The 18978-nt window shown below is 36.0% G+C and overlaps 1 protein-coding gene across 2 annotated transcripts; it reads right to left on the reverse strand.

Annotated features, from left to right (window-relative positions):
• Positions 1 to 1029: 1029 nt before the first annotated feature.
• On the reverse strand, positions 1030 to 14985 carry LOC131435268 (neuronal membrane glycoprotein M6-a). 2 transcript variants are annotated; one of them, XM_058602959.1, is made up of 5 exons: positions 14694 to 14985; positions 13647 to 13973; positions 3782 to 3941; positions 3394 to 3704; positions 1030 to 3330 (listed from the first exon to the last, which is right to left on the reverse strand). In XM_058602959.1, the coding sequence occupies exons 1-5, from the start codon at positions 14695 to 14697 to the stop codon at positions 3053 to 3055; spliced, it is 1080 nt and encodes a 359-aa protein (XP_058458942.1). In that variant the 5' UTR covers positions 14698 to 14985; the 3' UTR covers positions 1030 to 3052. The 2 variants fall into 2 exon arrangements, with proteins under 2 accessions (XP_058458942.1, XP_058458943.1); XM_058602960.1 differs by lacking the exon at positions 13647 to 13973 and having other exon boundaries at positions 14694 to 14983.
• Between the last annotated feature and the right edge of the window lie 3993 nt (positions 14986 to 18978).

Genomic DNA, 18978 nt, shown 5'->3' on the forward strand with positions numbered 1-18978 from the left:
CGTGCAATCGATTTTCTCAGAGACCGCTCATCCAATTTTTATAAACTTAGATTCAAATGAAAGGTGTCACACAAAACTCCTGAATTTCATCCGGATGCGACTTCCGGTTCCGGAGTTATGGGGTAATGTGTGTTAAATATTGTACACCGTCACTTAAACCGGCTAAACAAAAACCGCAATTATTTTTTCTAAACTGAACTCAAAACTCCACAAATCGATATCCATTATCAGTAGGCAGCTAAACAAACCAATTTCGGCTATCATTCGGTTCCGGAAGCACCGGAAATAGTGGTCATATATTCCAAAGTGGATCTCACTCACTTTTCTCAGCGATAGTTTGACCGATTTTCACATACCTGGATTCAAATGAAAGGTCCGGTTCCGGAGTTATAGGGTAAAGTGTGTTAAATATTGTACACCGTTTTTTAAACCGGCGAAAAAATAACCGTAAGAACATTTAAATCGTCATTTAGAGTGCGATGGTAAAATTGCATAAAATCTTCAAAATTTGAATAAAAACTAGTAGAGTTTGTACGCCATGTTAGTTGGTGGCCGTATGAAGCGACTTCGATTATACCGGTTCTCGGGTTCCGGTGATGGAAGTACATATAATACTCATTTTGTTTTCTCAAGGACGCGAACAAAGCATTGTTTTATTCTGTATGTTATACGAGTTAATGCACAAACAATCCATTGGTTTCTTTCAAAAATCGAAGAGAAACATTTTAAAAAGAATAACAGTATTCTATATACATATATACAGATATATATATATATATATATATATATATATATATATATATATATATATATATATATATATATATATATATATATATATATATATATATATATATATATATATATATATATATATATATATATATATATATATATATATATATATATATATATATATATATATATATATATATATATATATATATATATATATATATATATATATATATATATATATATATATATTAAAACAGGTTTTTCTGAATAAAATTCAAACTAATATTAGAATTCTAATCTGAACCAAAAAGTTCAATCTCTAAAATGTCTTTTATTCAAAATTTCCGGTATATGGACGAATACTATCCTAAAAATAAACTTTACTTGTATATTATTTTACAACAAATTTTCCTTTTCTTCTCTTCTGGCAATTTTCTCTCCATGGATCCATCCAATTATACGGAGATAATTGTGAACAAGTGATGTAAGCAAAACTTAAACATGGAAATGATTTGTGAGCGACATTTTTAAATGATGATCTTGTAGTTCGTTATGAGCTTTTGGCTAACGCGAGAGAGAAATACATCAAAGCAGTTCCACATCTAACAGACATTGGAAGAATGATTCAAATGTACAGGGGTAATGGTTAGGAATAAAGCCGATATATATGGAATAATTAGGAATGATATGATTTAATGATAAAGGAGTAACAAATACTGGTTAAATAGTTGTGAAGAATGTTTGAATAGTACGTTTGCGAATAGAAATATGTCGCTTGATTTTAGTGATGCTAAATGCGATTATAGACTGTGACGTATAATGATTGTGTTATATTTTGTATTAGATTGTACATATCTATGATAGGATTATAGCCTAGGAATGTTAGTATGTATATAGTGACGTCTGAATCAAAGCTGTAAATATGCACAGGTAATGTTAAATAGTACGGGTTAAGAAACGTTTTGAATGGTTTTCTGAGTTAGAATCCCCACCGCAGTCAATTCCGACTAATTGGAAATTGGTTCTTGTATACTGCATGTATTAACACTGATGAAACACTTGAATTTGCTTCTTCTTTCGGAAAGGCATACTTCATTATAATTTTAACTGTGATCTTCTGGAACTAGAGGATTTCGACATTTGCGATAGGGAATGCTCAGAGAATGGGTTTTTAATATGTTGGCGAAACTGCCAATTCAAGAATCTGTTTTGGATAGGATGCTCTATATAAATACCTTCTGTTCTACTTCTCTTTTGTAATGTAAGCAAAATAATATGATCTTTGCTGACTATCTCTGTTTGTTCCTACGATATCACACGGTGTTGTGGGTTGGGCAACTCGGTAGTTTATTTTATTTTTTGTTTTTCTGTTTCTTGCATAGATCGTTGCTATTGGTTTTGGAATTTTCGGGAAATAGATGTGCTATTTTGTTCTGTTCTTGACTCCGAATATCTTCTATGTCCGAACGCAAGGAATGCCAGAAGTAATACTAATACTGAATATTTCTCAACAGGTATCAATTTTTCTCGAGATAAATTTGAACCAAAATTGACATTGAATGTATGACTATCATCAACATTCCTCACTACGACGGGTAGGAAAATTTAAGGGAGAATGATGGAATCAATAATCTAGAAAAATAAACTTGATCATTTGCTTGATATTACGGAGTCTCGAAACTTATTTTCATATGGAGATATGTGTAATACTTAAACTGTTGAGGCGTTCTGGATTCATCCTAATATCTATTATTTATTAACATATTGTGCGATTTGCAAAACCTTTACATGTTTTCTGGGGTCACTGAGTAACTTTCGTAAATTTAGCCGATGTGATGTTCAATTGCGGTCTGATAATTGTCTTATTGTCAGCCTTCATTTTCTCTAATGCATTAGTATGATTTTTTGTGCATTTTTGCTTTATGCTATTGAATTGTTCGTTTCTGTTTACTGTTATGCAATACAAGGTTAATATTATTACGTTAATAGTATCCAGGAGTACTTATATTGAGCAGAGTGAATTAAATGAATAGGGTAATGGAAATGGAATGACATCAAACGGACGGACAAACATACCACTTACCGAAGGACGGTAAGCACAGAAATTATATCTCTATTCCTAATTGAGAAACAATAGTAAAAAAACTAAATCTTAAATCAATGTGAATGTCAATAAACAAAGTTCACTGTTGAAGAAAAATAAACTAACCGGACAGTGTACTAAGTAAACTTAAACGTAAGCTGCTCGTAAAGCACCACCAGCTGCCGATCATCATCAGGTGCAGTGCTCAATATAAATCTCCTGGGCGGTATCCTAGAACCGGTCCTTTGAGGCAGCCGTGTACTCCATCTCGGTCAGGTTCTGGATCTCCTGTAGTTCTTGAAACTTTTCATGGTCTCGAATGTGAGCGTAGTTAGCAGCTAGGCACATCAAGTAATGTACCAAACTGAGAATGATTAGCATACAACTAACCGTTGCCAAGATGAACATGATCTCACACTTTTCGACGCCGTCCTTGCAGAAAGCCTTCACCTTGCTTTGTTCGCATACGTTCATATCCTCTTGCTTTACTCCCGCTGGGAACATGAAATCTGTAAAAAAATTACCGACCCATTAAGATCTACTTTATCGGAACCAAAACCAAAACGACTTACAGAACTGAGTCAAATCGATACAGTTTCGGTGTGATTGCACATTCGGGTTCTCGCACATGTTCCAGAACACGGTGAACAAGAACGTCACGATACCCAGAAAACAGAAAATCAAGATCCATACAATCTTCAGCACATATGTGATTCCCATGAACACGGCACACGAGATACGTCCCCCGACCCGGGAGCCCCACGCCCGGTAAACCTTGTACCGGGTAGCTCCGGTAGCGAGGAATCCGACAAACAGGATCATTAATCCAAGGGCACCCATCGATGCGCCGATCACGACAAAGATCATTTGAACTGCTTCAATCCTGAAAAATAATAGAACGCAACAAAATAATTGTGCTTTCAAAACGTACCAATCGAGCGAGAAAATCGTGTAACGTACCACAGAAGTCTCAGGTGAAAAACTTGATCGAGCATGATAATTGCCAGTGAAGTACCACGGTACATTGTGCCGCAGAAGATGCCTACACCGATAAGGCACATGACCGTCGCTATCAGTGTGGCGTACGGTATTCGTGTCATACACGATCTGCAACATTCTCCTGCAAAGGAAGGAAAGGATGGTTTATTTTTAACTGAACCGATACTTATAATTCTATTTGTCAGAATACTGAAATGTGTACCAAAGGCACAGAAAATGATGATTTTATAGACATCACAGAAAGCTACATAATGCTGGAACACACACACGCGAAATAATATGATATATCTAGTTCTTGGCATATATCTAGTTTATGGCGTATATGGATTGGACTGAATTTAAAAGATTCCTTACTCGCTTTTTTAACATTAGTTTTGGGTGATAGTGAATTTGAAAAGTTAGTTTTTTGTATAGTCGCTCTAAATGACGGTATGATTTAAATACACTTCACCCTGTAATTCCGGAACCGGGTGTCAGATTCGGATGAAATTCAACACGCTACTATGTATATAACTCGATCAAATTGAAAAGCTAGAAAAACGTTTCTTCAGCAAAGTTACTCAAAATAAAATTTCCTACAACTTCACATTTTTAAATTCAATCAAAAAGTTAGATTCTAGAATTCAATCCCAACATAGACCACCCTAATGACCTTTTATATCAGAAGAAGCGCCATTTGATTACAAACAACTTTTGTGAAGACACGAACTACAAAAAATAATATTTAATTGGGTAAGGGCTTTCATTTCTTCTCATTTGTGAGGAAACCTGATTTAGCCACTAAAATCACCATGATTTTTTTTTATATTTCAGCTCAATTCGCCTTGCTCCACATGAAGAATTCATTCATTTCCTTGGAAATCAAAATAATGTTTGAAAAATCAGCTAAAAAGACTTCTGTTATGTTCACTACTCTGCTCCTAATTCCACCTCAATGTATTTTTATTTATCCTATTAATTAGTAATGGCGACAGCAATCAACACAAAACATTGCACTATTACACTCTCAGGCTCAAAATGTCCGATTTTTTCTTTAAAATTGCCAACTATAACACAACACAAGATATTTTTGAAACCAGTTTTGAATCATTTCAACGTGTAAAAATGTTTGGGTCAAAATTTTACTGTGCAGTTAATTGGCTAAACTTAAAAACAAAACAAAAAAGGAATTGTTCTTTAGGCATTAGCCCTTCTGAGTAAAAATTTCTGAAGTGGCCCCCCCATTTTTCACGAGGTAACCGATTTTACAATAAGTGTTTTTGTTTTGTAGTATTAGTATCTACGAACATGTTTGTGAAATATTTCGTCGATATTCGAATTTTTTATACTATTTTTAGTTACATTAACATTTATATACCTTTTCATTGTAATGCTTCCTGAAACTCAAGTTCTCTTTCGAATTATACGAAACTTTGCAAATGGATAAACAACTATTCTTGTCATAGAATGACGAGAAAATTGTTTAAAAATGTTCAATTTTACTAAAATTTCTGCTTAAATTTTCCAAAGAAATCGATATTAAAGTACCTTCTTCACGCGATTTTTGTTTCTGTTTAATGCTAAAATGTTGCATATTTTATTGGTTTTCATAATCAACAAAAAAATTTTTGTGCTCAAATAGGGTTTTTGAAATATTTGATTTTTTGTATACGCGCGCTGTATGCAAAGTGCGCCGCGCGAGCGAGTCGCGGCAGGGTTCGGTAGGGTGCGATGCCGTCGGTGTGATTGAAGCGAGTTGCGACAGTTTGGACAAGTAGGCATAGAAAATGATTTTTTGCCTTTCTCATCTCAAATTTTTTAAATTGTAGTATTTCGATGAATTTTTGCTGTAATATATAAGAGAAAATGAATAATATGAAAAGGGCATCATTACAGCACTAGGTAGATTAAAACAGCTTTCTCTATTAAATGTACGTCAGGAAATTTATTGATCACATATAATTTTACAATTTTTTTTAGTTTTTCGTGTGGTTTAGGCGCGAAAATAGTCAAGGAAAAAAACAAAAGTTTGTGATCATTCCTGAGACGAAAATGTGTCCTAAACAGAGCTGCTAAATGTCATTATCAACTAGCAACTTTGCACGACGAAGATTGGAAAGCTTTTGTCACTGTACTGCTGCCAACCAGGCTCTACCAATCACCATATATTGAGTGTCTGAGAACCGATCTGTCACAACTTAAATTCTCTTGATATTACACTCACCAGGACGCTCATTGATTGCCGACGCGATTGATATTATCTTCATTTCTCCTATTACTGCTTGATTACGATGTGACTGAGTATTATTCAAGCAGCATAAACATTGAATTGAATTCATTTACATCAATATACTCCGAAGTCCGATGACTTTTTGCAAAGAACAATGAACTTTATTAATTTATGTTTATGTTAGTACTCTCATGGATTTTTTTTACTTCAACAGGGAATAGCAGAATGAGAGAGTAAACAAAAAAGCCGTCTGTCTTTGACTGAGTATTAGGTTTTTTATCGTGACGACACAAATGAACAAGTATTCATCCTTGACAGTTCAGCGGTACTGTTTACAAACAAGCTTAAACAAAAATCGAAGAGCACATCTAAAACAATCAACTTTACACTTTGCAACTAGTCACTTTTATTTAATAAATATCAAAAACGCACCGTATTCAATCGTGAACAAATGTTTTAAAACTTAATTTAGGCGATACGGACCGTAAATGGTCTGATCCAATTTGTCAATAAACAAACAAAAGAAATTTCTGTTTACAAACAGTACTGCTGGACTGTCAAAAAGTGTTCATCCGATTGAGGTTAGCAGTGACGGTAAAAAACCTAATACTTCTACTTGGTCACAGAACTATCGAGTATCTCATTTGACAGACACTTTGACCGTACCGATTATAATTGACGATGATTTTAGTCAGTCTGTCAAGGTCATTTGATATGACTGACAATTTGCAGCTCTGGTCCTAAATCGAAAAGTGAGTGTTTTAAATGAAAAAAAAAACGATCACCGAAGAATTTAAAACCATTTCTTCCAATGGAAAAGTGTGACAATAGCTTAAACATTTATTTTTAAACATTTCACAGTTTGGTTCAGGTACGTTGTAAGATATTATTCCTGTTCAAAGTAATGAGCTGAAGGGAGGAGATGAAAATAGGAGGTCAGATGAAATAGGGAGCCCTTACCCTAACGGAAATATTTTGGTCTCGCTCATTGCCCGTTTCGGACCAATGTGCAGTGATTTGTTTACATTTCTGTAGAGATCAACTAGGGCAAGTTTAATAAAAGTTGTCGATCGCATTCAAAAATAGCGTCAAATGGAAAAATCTGGATTGGTCCGGTTCCAAACTGACTAAAGTGCTGGATAATACGCAAACAACAGTTTTTGGAGGGCTTAATAGCTGCACAATAAGCTCCAACCCCGGTCTTTCGATCCACATTATGGCAAGAAGGTACAAGGAAATATCGTCTCAAGTGTAACGTTTTTATGGAGGCGGCAATCGAATCCTTGTGTTGTGACATTTTTTTGACACGAAATTACTCCAGATTTGATTTCTTAATAACTTTTTTTATTGTGTAAATAATGAAAAAATAGGCCCAAACACGAAACATTAAAATTATCCGAATCTATAAATAGATCCATTGCTAGCTTCAGTCTATATTAATCCATGAACGAAGACATATCGGGTACGAAGGCTGCCATCTACGCCAAGACAGTGGAACTACACCCGGCATTATTCAACTGGTGCTACAGTCAATGACGAATATGAGGTTCCGTTCCTCAAGCCTAAACGCAGAAAAAACAACAAACTTCAAACAAAAGTGATTGCATCATCTTGCTGGTGGTCATTTCCATAGGAGAAAACGGAAAGTGGAAACGATGGAGAGCATTATACAAAATCAGTCGTTCTAATGGCTCTAAATGTTATCTAAAGAACTATTAAAATTGCTTCTATGCAAATCGAAGGCAAAAATCATCAGTTTAGTACAAATCTTGAATAAGTTGAATAGCTTTGTGCAGTTTCCGCTGTGCGAAATTTGCACCAAACAAACGTTAACTGCATCATTTTACTGCATCGTGTTCGAGAAAAATGTTCCGAACAGTGTTTAATATCGTAGAGAATTCCACAATTTGGTCCTTCTGAGTGCCAGAAATGAGTCCCATACAGCATTTTGATAGTTTCTATCACTCAAATATGCAAATCCGAAACGACATAATCAAAATTCTATTTGCTGCTACTTTTGTGATCGTTGGGACCGCCCATTTGTGAAAAAGCTACAAACGAAATCCCGTAAAAAGAAATACCTTAACCAAAACTGGTTCAGTTCAGCCATCTGAGCAGACGTGTTGCGGTTCGGTCAAACATCCAGTTTCACTTCAAACAAGAGCGATTGCGCAATCTTGCTGGTGGTCGTTTTTCATTGGAGAAAAAGAAAACAAAAAGTGGACAACGATGGAGAGCATTATACAAAATCAGTCGTTCTAATGGCTCTAAATGTTATCTAAAGAACTATTAAAATTGCTTCTATGCAAATCGAAGGCAAAATTCATCAGTTTAATACAAATCTTGAATAAGTTGAATAGCTTTGTGCAGTTTCCGCTGTGCGAAATTTGCACCAAACAAACGTTAACTGCATCATTTTGCTGCATCGCGTTCGAGAAAAATGTTCCGAACAGTGTTTAATATCGTAGAGAATTCTACATTGTGGTCCTTCTGAACGCCAGAAAAAAATAATTTCCCGTACAGCATTTTGATAATTTCTATCGCAGTGCGGGCAGCGCATTAAACGAATGAAAATAAAACCAACATTCAGTTGATTTGAATTCAGGGACTCTAGGGACTAGAAATCTCAAATAACATGTCAGTTTCATATCGTAAATCTTTCATGAAGCAACTTTACAAATGCTTTAGTTTTGAAAACCTCATATGGGCGGAACTTAAAGCAATTATTTTGAAGATATAAAAGAAATGTAGCCAATTGTTTAGTTTTATCTTTGTAAAAGATTGGTGAAAGCTTGAACATGTCTCAATACATGCAGGCAAAATACGACGCGGCAAAGGCCAAGAGGAAGCGCGATAACGAAAGTTCGCATAATTCGTCGAGGCCCGCCATGTCAATTGCGGAGCGCGTTAATCGTCATAGAGAGAATAAAATACAAACGCAATCTTTTGAAACCGAATGGTTCTTTTCAATACTACAAATCTTAAACGGTCAAACGGTATCAAATCAATTGCTATCTAGACACATCTCGAATGCAGTCCTACGTCAATCTCGCAGTTATGTCTCTGGGATTACCTACTCCAAGTTTTTTTTTGTTTGCTCACTAATCCATTCCACTGCTTCTGATAGTGTCAAAATTACATAAAATGAATATTAAAACCGGAGTGAAATAAACAATAATAATAATAATAATATATAAAGTTGTACTGGGTGACCGGAAAAAGAAGGTGTGCGAGCATGTCATAGTTGGGTAAGAGTCCGGAGATGAGAAAGATATTTTGCCACTGGGTCCTGCACTAAAAAGACTTACGCAAGCGCATTTCGAATACATGTTTGGCTGGACACATTATAAGTCAAAGAACCGAATGATTACCCAACAATGGACTGAAGTCGGTACGAATGTTTCCAAACGGCACGAGGGTGGAAGGAGACTCAATGGGTCAAAAAGATTATGATGTTAGTTTTCTGGGATTATCATGATATACCTCGATGAACATTAGAAAAGGTCCCAAGTGCAAATGACAGTTTTTTCTCTTTCAATTATTACGGCAAATTCCAGTAATTTCCAACAAATTCTACAGTGCATATCGAAAGTTGAAGTTGGTCTATTATCCTATGTGAAGTGTTAGATGGAAAGATTACTGATTGGACCGTAATACTCGAAAGAGAAAGTAAATAAAGAGAAACTGTCATTTGCACTTAGGACCTTTTCTCGTGTTTGTCTTCATATGTCATCTATCAATGGACATGTAGAAGGTCTTAGCCATGTGTGACAGAAATGACATGATAGTGAACGTTAGGCAATGTCATACATTTTATTTAAATACTCGTTAATAACAATTCTAGTTGAAAAAGTTCCGTCTGTTAATAACGTATCATTCTTGAACGCCAGCTCTGTCTGTCTCTGCGCAAGTTTTTATGATGTTTTTAGTCTCAAGAATCGTTACATTTCACTAATACGCCGTATTCGTGAATACGGAGTTACAATTTGGGCTCATGTTCACATCGGTCTTGGCTGAATCGTCTTCAAATACCACGTTACGAGAATCGCGGTGCCTTCATTAGATTGAGTCTACACACATTCGCACGAAAGCACGAAACTTATTTGCAATGAATCAAAATGTACTGAGATTAAATTAGACCGCGTTTCAAATAAAATATATTTTTGAATTCGAATCACAGTATATTATAATTTAACTCATTAATTTTTTTTCTAGTAGAAACAAAAAATGTTTGCTTTGAAGTAAATATCAAATGTATTCGAATCAAAGGGAAATAAAATTAGGCGCTGGTTGAACAAAAAATATTTTTGAATTCGAAGCACAATATTTTTAAATTTAAAATCAAATTTTCTGTGTGAGGTTACTAGGAAAGTATTTATAGTGAAAAAGGTGTTCTAAATGTTCCTTACAACAGGGATCAAAGATAAAACTAACTCGGATGACGAGAATACCGTGAAAATTATAATTATTACGACATCTGAAATGGTACACTGGCCGTGTGTGGTCTAAGCATATAGGAAGTGTTATTAAATCGGGTTGTCTTTTAAGTTGTTTTTCACCATGTTTAGATTATTTTAATTGGCAGGACTATTTGAAGAATCGTGCCTTAACGAAACATTTCCGCGCAACGCTGAGTATTTTAGCCAGCCCTATGATAGAAATTTCACTTCCAAGGATCACATGACAAGAGTTCAAAAAAAATGTAATAAATATATTAAATGTTTGTAACTTTCGAACTGAAATTTCCCATTTTTTACATTCTGTCTTCGACTCATCAGTGCATTAGCAGTTTATGATGAAAATCTTTCTTTAAAAGATCATATGGAAAGAGTTGAAATAAAGTGTAATAAATATATTAGATGTTTATTGATAGTTCAACATGAACTTGTTAGTCAATAAACAAATATTTATACCAGTAAAGGTTTGATGAAACTGGTGTATCGACGCTTCGATGGATTCACCATATCATCATGAAAATTATAAAAATTTAACAAAATAAGAAAGCGGGTGGGTATTCAAGAGCCATTATTGGAGTACGAGAATCCGAATGAAACTTGCATGCTTCGTTCACACTTCCAAAGATCATAATTAATTTTCATATTTACTGACTGAATTCAGAAATACAGAAAATTTTGTTTCATAATCCTTATTCCATCTTAAGTTCATATCTTGAATTTTGTTTCAGAATTCTGAAGCTGAATTCCATAATCAGAATTCTGGATACGAATTCAGAATTGGAAGCAGTACTATGACGAGCATCTGAATGGCGAAGCACAAGATACAGAGAACGGTACAGGAATCAATCTGGGTGCACGCTCAGCCGACGACAGATTCCCAGCCCCTGATCTGTAGGAGATAAGTGAGGAGATCGGCAAGCTGAGGAACAACGAAGCCGCGGGCAATGACCAGTTGCCAGGCGAGCAGCTCAAACATGGAGGAGAGGCACTGGTTAGAGCGCTGCACTGGATGATTTCTAGGATTTGGGAGGAGGAGATTGTACCGCAGGAATGGATGGATGGGGTGGTATGTCACGTCTACAAAAAGGGCGATAAGCTAGACTGCTGCAATTACCGCGCAATCACATTGCCGAACGCCGCCTACAAGGTACTCTCCCAAATCCTTTGCCGTCGTTTATCACTAATAGCTAAGGAATTCGTAGGGCCGCACCAAGCGGGATTTACTGGAGCCCGCGCCACTACGGATCACATATTCGCGATAAGACAAGTACTCCAGAAGTGTCGTAAATACAACGTACCCACGCATCACGTATTCATTGACTTCAAAGCGGCATACGACACAATCGATCGAGAACAGCTATGGCAGATCATGCACGAATACGGTTTCCCGGATAAACTGACGCGATTGGTCAAAGCAACGATGGATAGAGTGATGTGCTACGTCCGAGTATCTGGGACGCTCTCGAGTCCCTTAGAATCTCGGAGAGGGCTACGTCAAGGTGATGTACTTTCTTGTATCTTGTTCAATATTGCCCTGGAAGGTGTGATTCGAAGAGCGAGGATCGACACGAGTGGCACGATCTTCCGAAAGTCCGTACAACTTTTTGGCTTCGCTGACGATATTGATATTGTGACACGTAACCTTGAGAAGATGACGGAAACCTACATCGGACTGAAAGCTGAAGCTAGGCGTATCAGACTGGTCATAAATGCGTCAAAAACCAAATACATGAGAGGAAGAGGCTCTAGAGAAGAAACACTACGCCTCCCACCACGAATATTGATAGATTGTGACGATATCGAGGTGTTTGACGAGTTCGTGTCTTTGGGTTCACTGGTGACCGCCGATAATGACACCAGCAGATAAATTCATAGACGTATTCTGGCAGGGAATCGTGCGTACTTTGGACTCAGAAAAACCTTCCGATCGAGAAAAGTACGCCACCGCACGAAATTGACCATCTACAAAACACTCATTAGACCGGTTGTTTTCAATGGCCACGAGACCTGGACTATGTTGGCAGAGGACCAACGCGCCCTCAGTGTTTTCGAAAGAAAGGTACTGAGGACCATCTATGGCGGAGTGCAGATGGAAGACGGAACGTGGAGACGGCGTATGAATCACGAATTGCAACAGCTGCTAGGAGAACCACCTATTGTACGGACAGCTAAAATCGGACGTCTACGGAAATACGGACAGCTAAAATCGGACGGTGGGCTGGGCATGTCATAAGGATGTCGGACGACAGCCCAGTAAAAATGGTTCTTGAATCTAATCCGACTGGTGCAAGAAGAAGAGGAGCGCAGCGAGCAAGGTGGATCGATCAAGTGGATGGTGATCTCCGTGCTTTGAGTGGCTGGCGACGAGCAGCCATGGACCGAGTTATGTGGAGACGTATGCTTGATACAGCAAAGGACACCCCAGGCCTATAGCTGTTAGGTAAGGTAAGGTAAAGATACGAATTCCGAAATCTTAGTTTTAGCTTTAGTTAAAAGCCTTAGGTTTAAATTTAGAATCGCTGTAACTGAATTTCTTTGAATTCTGTATCGAAATTCTGGAACTGAATTTCGATACAGAACTTCTAAAGCTAAATTCTAATTTGTACATTAGATTCAGAATTCAGGTGACCCAGAATCCAACTTCTGAATTCAGTTTTTGAGTTCGGTTCCTGTGCAAAACAGGCACGTAATTTTTGAGTTATTTATGGTTATCTTACTCTCTCACTGGGTAAATTTCGAAAAGAGGCCCAATAGTTAAGTAAGATGTATTCACGTCAAAATCATAGTTTCATGATGTTTATGTTCAAATTTTATCGTGATAGAAGAATAACATTTTACCGAATGGTTTTTATTATTACTGATGAAGCATTAATTTAAACATAAAATATATTATGGTTAGTGACACGGTTCGAGATTAACAGTTTTCTGTTGAATCAAGAACACACTAATCGACGTTGAGTGCAGATATACGAAACCATCAATGATGACGCATTTCGTGCAGAATGATGACTGAAAGCTCTTTCTAGGAAGGTATAGGCACAATAGGTTTGAGCGGATTGAATAGAAAGCATTGATGTGATTTTTGATTTCTATGACTAATGTGCCCAACATTTCACAAATAAAAGTATGTATATTGATTTTGACAGTATGTCACTCAAACCTTTTGACCGGCGGCCATGTATTGTGTTATCAGAGTATCGATCCACCGATAAATTGGACCGATAAGCAAGGCTCCTCCGACTGATACTGGGTTGTTGTTGTTGTTGTGAATACTGTCCAGGTTCTCGAATTCCGTGTCCATTTTGATTATTCAAAGTGTTATAGGCTCGGGTTAGTGTCCCGTCGTCATCAAAATTTGTTTCAAGTAGAAAGTCATCGCGAATTTGTTGTGAAGGCACTCGATTTCGTGATCCCATTTTTGGGTCGTAGTTACTGACGTTGTATAAAGGTTGTTGCTTCTTCGATAAATATTCACTAACTGTGTGTACTGTTGAATCGTGGTCGTGTTATTTTTCGAGTACCATCGAATGACCCACACCAAGATCGTTAGGTTGTACGCGGCGATTTGTTTTTCGTGGTAGTTGTGATCATCCAGTCCATACACGTATGGAGACAGACGAACCCATAAAGAAAACGAACACGAGAAAGCGTATCAATTGACTCTGCTACCATAAGATTAACCTAGATTGTAGGACCCAGTTACTATCATTTTGAGTATTTTTCGCTTTCTTACTTTTTTGGTTTCGTTTTCTTGTTTCTGAAAATCGTCCTAAGGTTCACTGCCACACTTGTTTTTTAGTTCAGACAGTTCGCTTCTATAAAGGATTAGTAACTATTGCTAATGTGTGGTACGATCATTCATAATAATCACTCCCACTATCACTGATTTTTTTTTAAATGTCCCCACTATTTCCTACTGTTTTTTGTTTGTTTGATTAATGCATGCACTTTTTTGTATTACAAACACATTTTGAAAAAATAAATATCTACTCAGAGTCCACATTATCACACTTTGATTTCATTGCATAATATTTTTGTTTGTGACCAGTACACTGCATTGCGGGAGTGGACCCCGCCTTAATCGATCGACCGTCTAAGCAAGACTAGACTGGAGCATCGGATAAGATTATATGGCGATGCCTGATATCAACTTTTTATTTGTCAGGAATCTCGCTCACGCTTCTGATAACGAAAATATAATACATACCCATTTTCGTTTTTTTATCAATGAAATTTTACACACGTCACTTTTAAATGTCTACCCAGGCTAAAGCAATTACGTACAAATTGACAAAGGGTAGGCACGGTTTCGTTTAAGATACAAAAATGTTTCTTCCTTTCATAAATGCCAAATCAAATAAAAGCCTACAACTTGCTAACTTGGTTTAGTAGTAACTCATCCAAAACCGAGCGGAAATTAAAGATTTTTTACTATAAACAAACAAAAGCTAGTCGCCATCACACTTTTCCATCATATTTGACAAGTAAACGTATTTCACTTTCATATTGACGTTTTGGGCGTTTCTAGAAAACGGACAAGGCGCCCGCAGTGAAATGAAAACAGAAACTTGTCATTTCGGAACAGAGATGCAAGGTAAAAATTTCAAATCAGCTGTTTTTCAAAGAAGGACGAATCTTACAAAAGTAAACAAATCGAGTTTCTCTCTCCTACCAATAAATTCTTCAAAATCCTACAATTTTGCCTAAAAAATCGGATTCTACAAAAATCTCAATCTTAGTAATACAAAGAACTATAAAGGGCGAAACTGTCATTCCATTTGTTTACGAAAGTTTCGCCCTCCGTGTTCCATGCAAACAAACAGGGCGATACTTCAATTCCTAATAAGGAAGGGCGAAACTATTTGTTTTCTTTATTTTTGATAGTTTCCGAACCTTTTACTACTGGAAATAATAAATGAGACGATAAAATTACCCGAATATTTGAAGACAAACACGAGAAAAGGTCCTAAGTGCAAATGACAGTTTCTCTTTGTTTACTTTCTCTTTCGAGTATTACGGTCCAATCAGCAACCTTCCCATCTAACACTTCACATAGGATTATAGCAAAAACCATCAACTTTCGATATGCACTGTAGAATTTGTTGGAAATTACTGTAATTTGCCGTAATAATTGAAAGAGAGAGTAAACCAAGAGAAACTGTCACTTGCACTTGGGACCTTCTCTAATGTTCATCGAGATTTATCTTAGTCACGAAAACCAACTAATTTCACAAAAAATGCGCAAGGGCGTAACTTCATCATTCACACAGGAAGCATAAAAGTAAACAAATCGAAAAAGGGCGAAACTCTTTTTATGTTGATTTATTCAGTAGATATAGAAGGAAAGTGGTAAAATTTGCATACTTTTTAAAGATAAACGAACAGATCATCGACTAATCAAAAATTGATCTGAGAATAGACGATGATTTCTAAATACGATTTGAAACCAAAGTTGAAACATTCATCGATGTTTTTCTCCATTTGCTGTCAATGTTAGATTCGCCGTTCTTTGGAAAACAGCTGAAATATCTGCAGACAGGGTCTGTAAATCTGAAAAAAAATCTGCAGGCAGCAAGTGTGTCTTGCAGGCAGCAATTTCTCTATAAAGTATGGCACGCAAAACTGACTTGGCGAGCAAAAAAAAGGTCGCGGAAATTTCAAAAGTCTGTAAATATAGACGAAAGTCTGCGAGAATTTCAAAAGTCTGCAAAAATCTGCGAGAATTTCAACTGCAAAAGTCTGCACAACAAAAAATGTTTATACCCCAAATCTGCAGATTTACAGACAAATTTGCAGACCTGGCATCTCTGTTTCGGAACGATGTGGAACAGGGATGCCAGGTGAAAATTTCAAATATCTTCAGACAGGGTTGCAAAAGTCAGTGAATTTCTGTAGAAAGTACAGCCGCCTGCTAGGAAGTCAAGTAACTGTGGTTAGCATCCTTCTGCAGAGACCAAAACAATTAAGAAGAATGGCTAACAAAAAATTGGTATTACTAACTTCTTGTTTATTCAGTACTCTTTACCACACTTCCTAACAGATTATCGATCAGAATATCATCACTACGATCAAGAAAAAAAGCAAAAAAAAACGTCACGACAATTTCAAAAGTCTGTAAATTTTGACGAAAGTCTGCGAAAGTTTCGATTTTCAAAAGTCTGCACAAACAATGTCTGCAGAACTACACTCTTACCAGCCACTACCTAATTTTGGGACAAAACCTACCCAAAATCAACTAAAGTGCATCTTCCCAATTTTGGGTAACGAGTGATGACCTCAAAATTTAGGTAAATATAAGTTTAGAGAAAGTGTTATGCCATAACAAAGCACGCTACCCATTTTACCGATCAACTCAAAGTTTGAGTAGATAACGACAATTTTGAGTAGCTAATTGACACAATGACGCTAAATTGAAATGCAGAGGCGCTGCTTGCTTAGAGATGATACTTTCAGCAAGAGCTGTCAAATCAGTAGGAAAATTTCTAATTACTTCACCTTTCGAACAATTTCTTATAAAAACTCATTTCAATAATGATAGTAGAAAAAAGAAAAAGGAAGAAAAAGTTTTTACTCTGAGATGATAATGTTTATTTGTTTATTTAATGTTAGATGGTAACGTTTATTTAGAGTGAAGCATTATACCTGGTTCAATACCATTTTTCAAATGCTTAGCAATTATAGTATTCAAAATAAATGGTACACGTTCTCCAAACATTCCACTACTAGAAAAATTAACATTACATTGGTTTCTGTTTAAAAAAAACCTTACCCAATTTCACACATTTCTGAAGATTTACCATATTTATCCGTGGTTTACACTAAAAAACGTAGTAGTAATCACTTTGGAATCGATTTTCGTCTACTCCGAGTTTACTTTTATTGCTGATATCTATTTGTACTATTGAATAAACTAAAAAATCGTTGTTTAGGGTAACAGAGGTATTCTGGCCCACTTTAGGATTGATTTTATTTTGGCCCACTTATTAAAAATATCCATCAAATGTTGTAATATCTTCGAAAACTCCTTCCGCAATAGGTAATTTAATGTGATTAGCTTCAAATTGATGCAACATGGGTTACCTAACATCGATTAAATCCATAAAGTTTGTTAGGTGGGCCAACATATATGAAGTGGCCAAAATACCTCTGTTACCCTATAACTACTGCCGATATGAAAATTTTCGGTAGAATCCTCCTTTTCTTGGTTCCATTTTTCATTGGCAGCTGTCGCTACCGGTAATTTAATTTTGCTACAATGTGCCAATAGAAGAGCTCGACAATGAGTTATTTCTCCTAAAAAACTAGGTAGAAATAATTTTAAGTGTATATACGAAATCTGCAGATTTACAGACAAATCTCGGTTGATTTTTCATTAGGGCGTATAAACAAGTCACAGTTTCTGTTTGTATACTTTTTCTTTTATTAATTAACAAGCGGTTTCTATGTTTATCACTCAATCTTTGCATATAATAATGCCCGAAACTATCGACTTTCAAACAGAGTAGTTAAATCAAAGAAAATCTTTTGAATCACATTACAATAATCGAAAGAGAGAGTGGATAAAGAGAAACTGTCACTTGCTTATACGCCCTAATGAAAAATCAGGTCTGGCCAGAGAGGACAGGTAAAAATTTTTATTGGCACAGTAATATTTTATTTGCTGTGGAGTTTTTTCAACTTATGCATGTTTTGGTCTGAATCCAACACTTTTCTTTACTCATCACGAAAGGCTATACAATCACTAGGGTAACAGAGGTATTTTGGCCACTTCATATATTTTGGCCCACCTAACAAACTTTATCAATTTCATCGGATTTTATCGATGTTAAGTAACCCATGTTGCATCAATTTGAAGCTAATCACTTTAAATTACCTATTGCGGAAGGGGTTTTCAAAGATATTATAACATTCGGGGGATATTTTTACAAAGTGGGCCAAAATAAAATCAATCTTAGTGGGCCAAAACACCTCTGTTGCCCTATCTAAACTAACTTTTGAACTAAGGACCTCAAGACTTTTGAACTAAGTATGCCAAGTGTCAGAACAATTTGGCTCAAATGGCACGTTCCCATTTCACGTTGGACGATGCAGAAAAACGTACATAATTTTCGATACTTACTCCTAATTATGTCGATTTGCATTTATTTTAAGTGTTTGGACAAATTCTATCGTTTTTATTCAAGAACAACAAAAAATATTCAGAGGAATGCCACAGTAATTTAAGTGTTTTTGATATTAAGAATAGAATAATTAATTTGAAATCTCTTCTAAAGATTATGTTCGATCGTATTTTTATATGAATTCCGATTTTGTTCCAATGCCTTCCACATTCGTTCGTTCAGCTTTCTCGAATTGTTCTAAATACTGGCTCAGACTAAAAAAAATGACCTAATCCGACATAATCTAATCTACTCCCGCTCAATCCCTGATCAACTTTTCCAATCTCGATATACTTGTTGATTCAAAGCAAAGACATCATATTATCAAGATAT

This window comes from Malaya genurostris, chromosome 3 (assembly GCF_030247185.1).
Source record: "Malaya genurostris strain Urasoe2022 chromosome 3, Malgen_1.1, whole genome shotgun sequence".
Lineage (NCBI taxonomy): Eukaryota > Metazoa > Arthropoda > Insecta > Diptera > Culicidae > Malaya > Malaya genurostris.

Bases quoted from the DNA above. Each gene is read 5' to 3' on its own strand.
- LOC131435268 (XM_058602959.1), bottom strand. The intron at 3,942-13,646 runs GTTTGAGTGACA...CTTCCTTTGCAG, and splicing joins ACATGGCCGCCGGTCAAAAG to GAGAATGTTGCAGATCGTGT. The intron at 3,331-3,393 runs GTAAGTCGTTTT...ATTTTTTTACAG, and splicing joins TATCGATTTGACTCAGTTCT to ATTTCATGTTCCCAGCGGGA.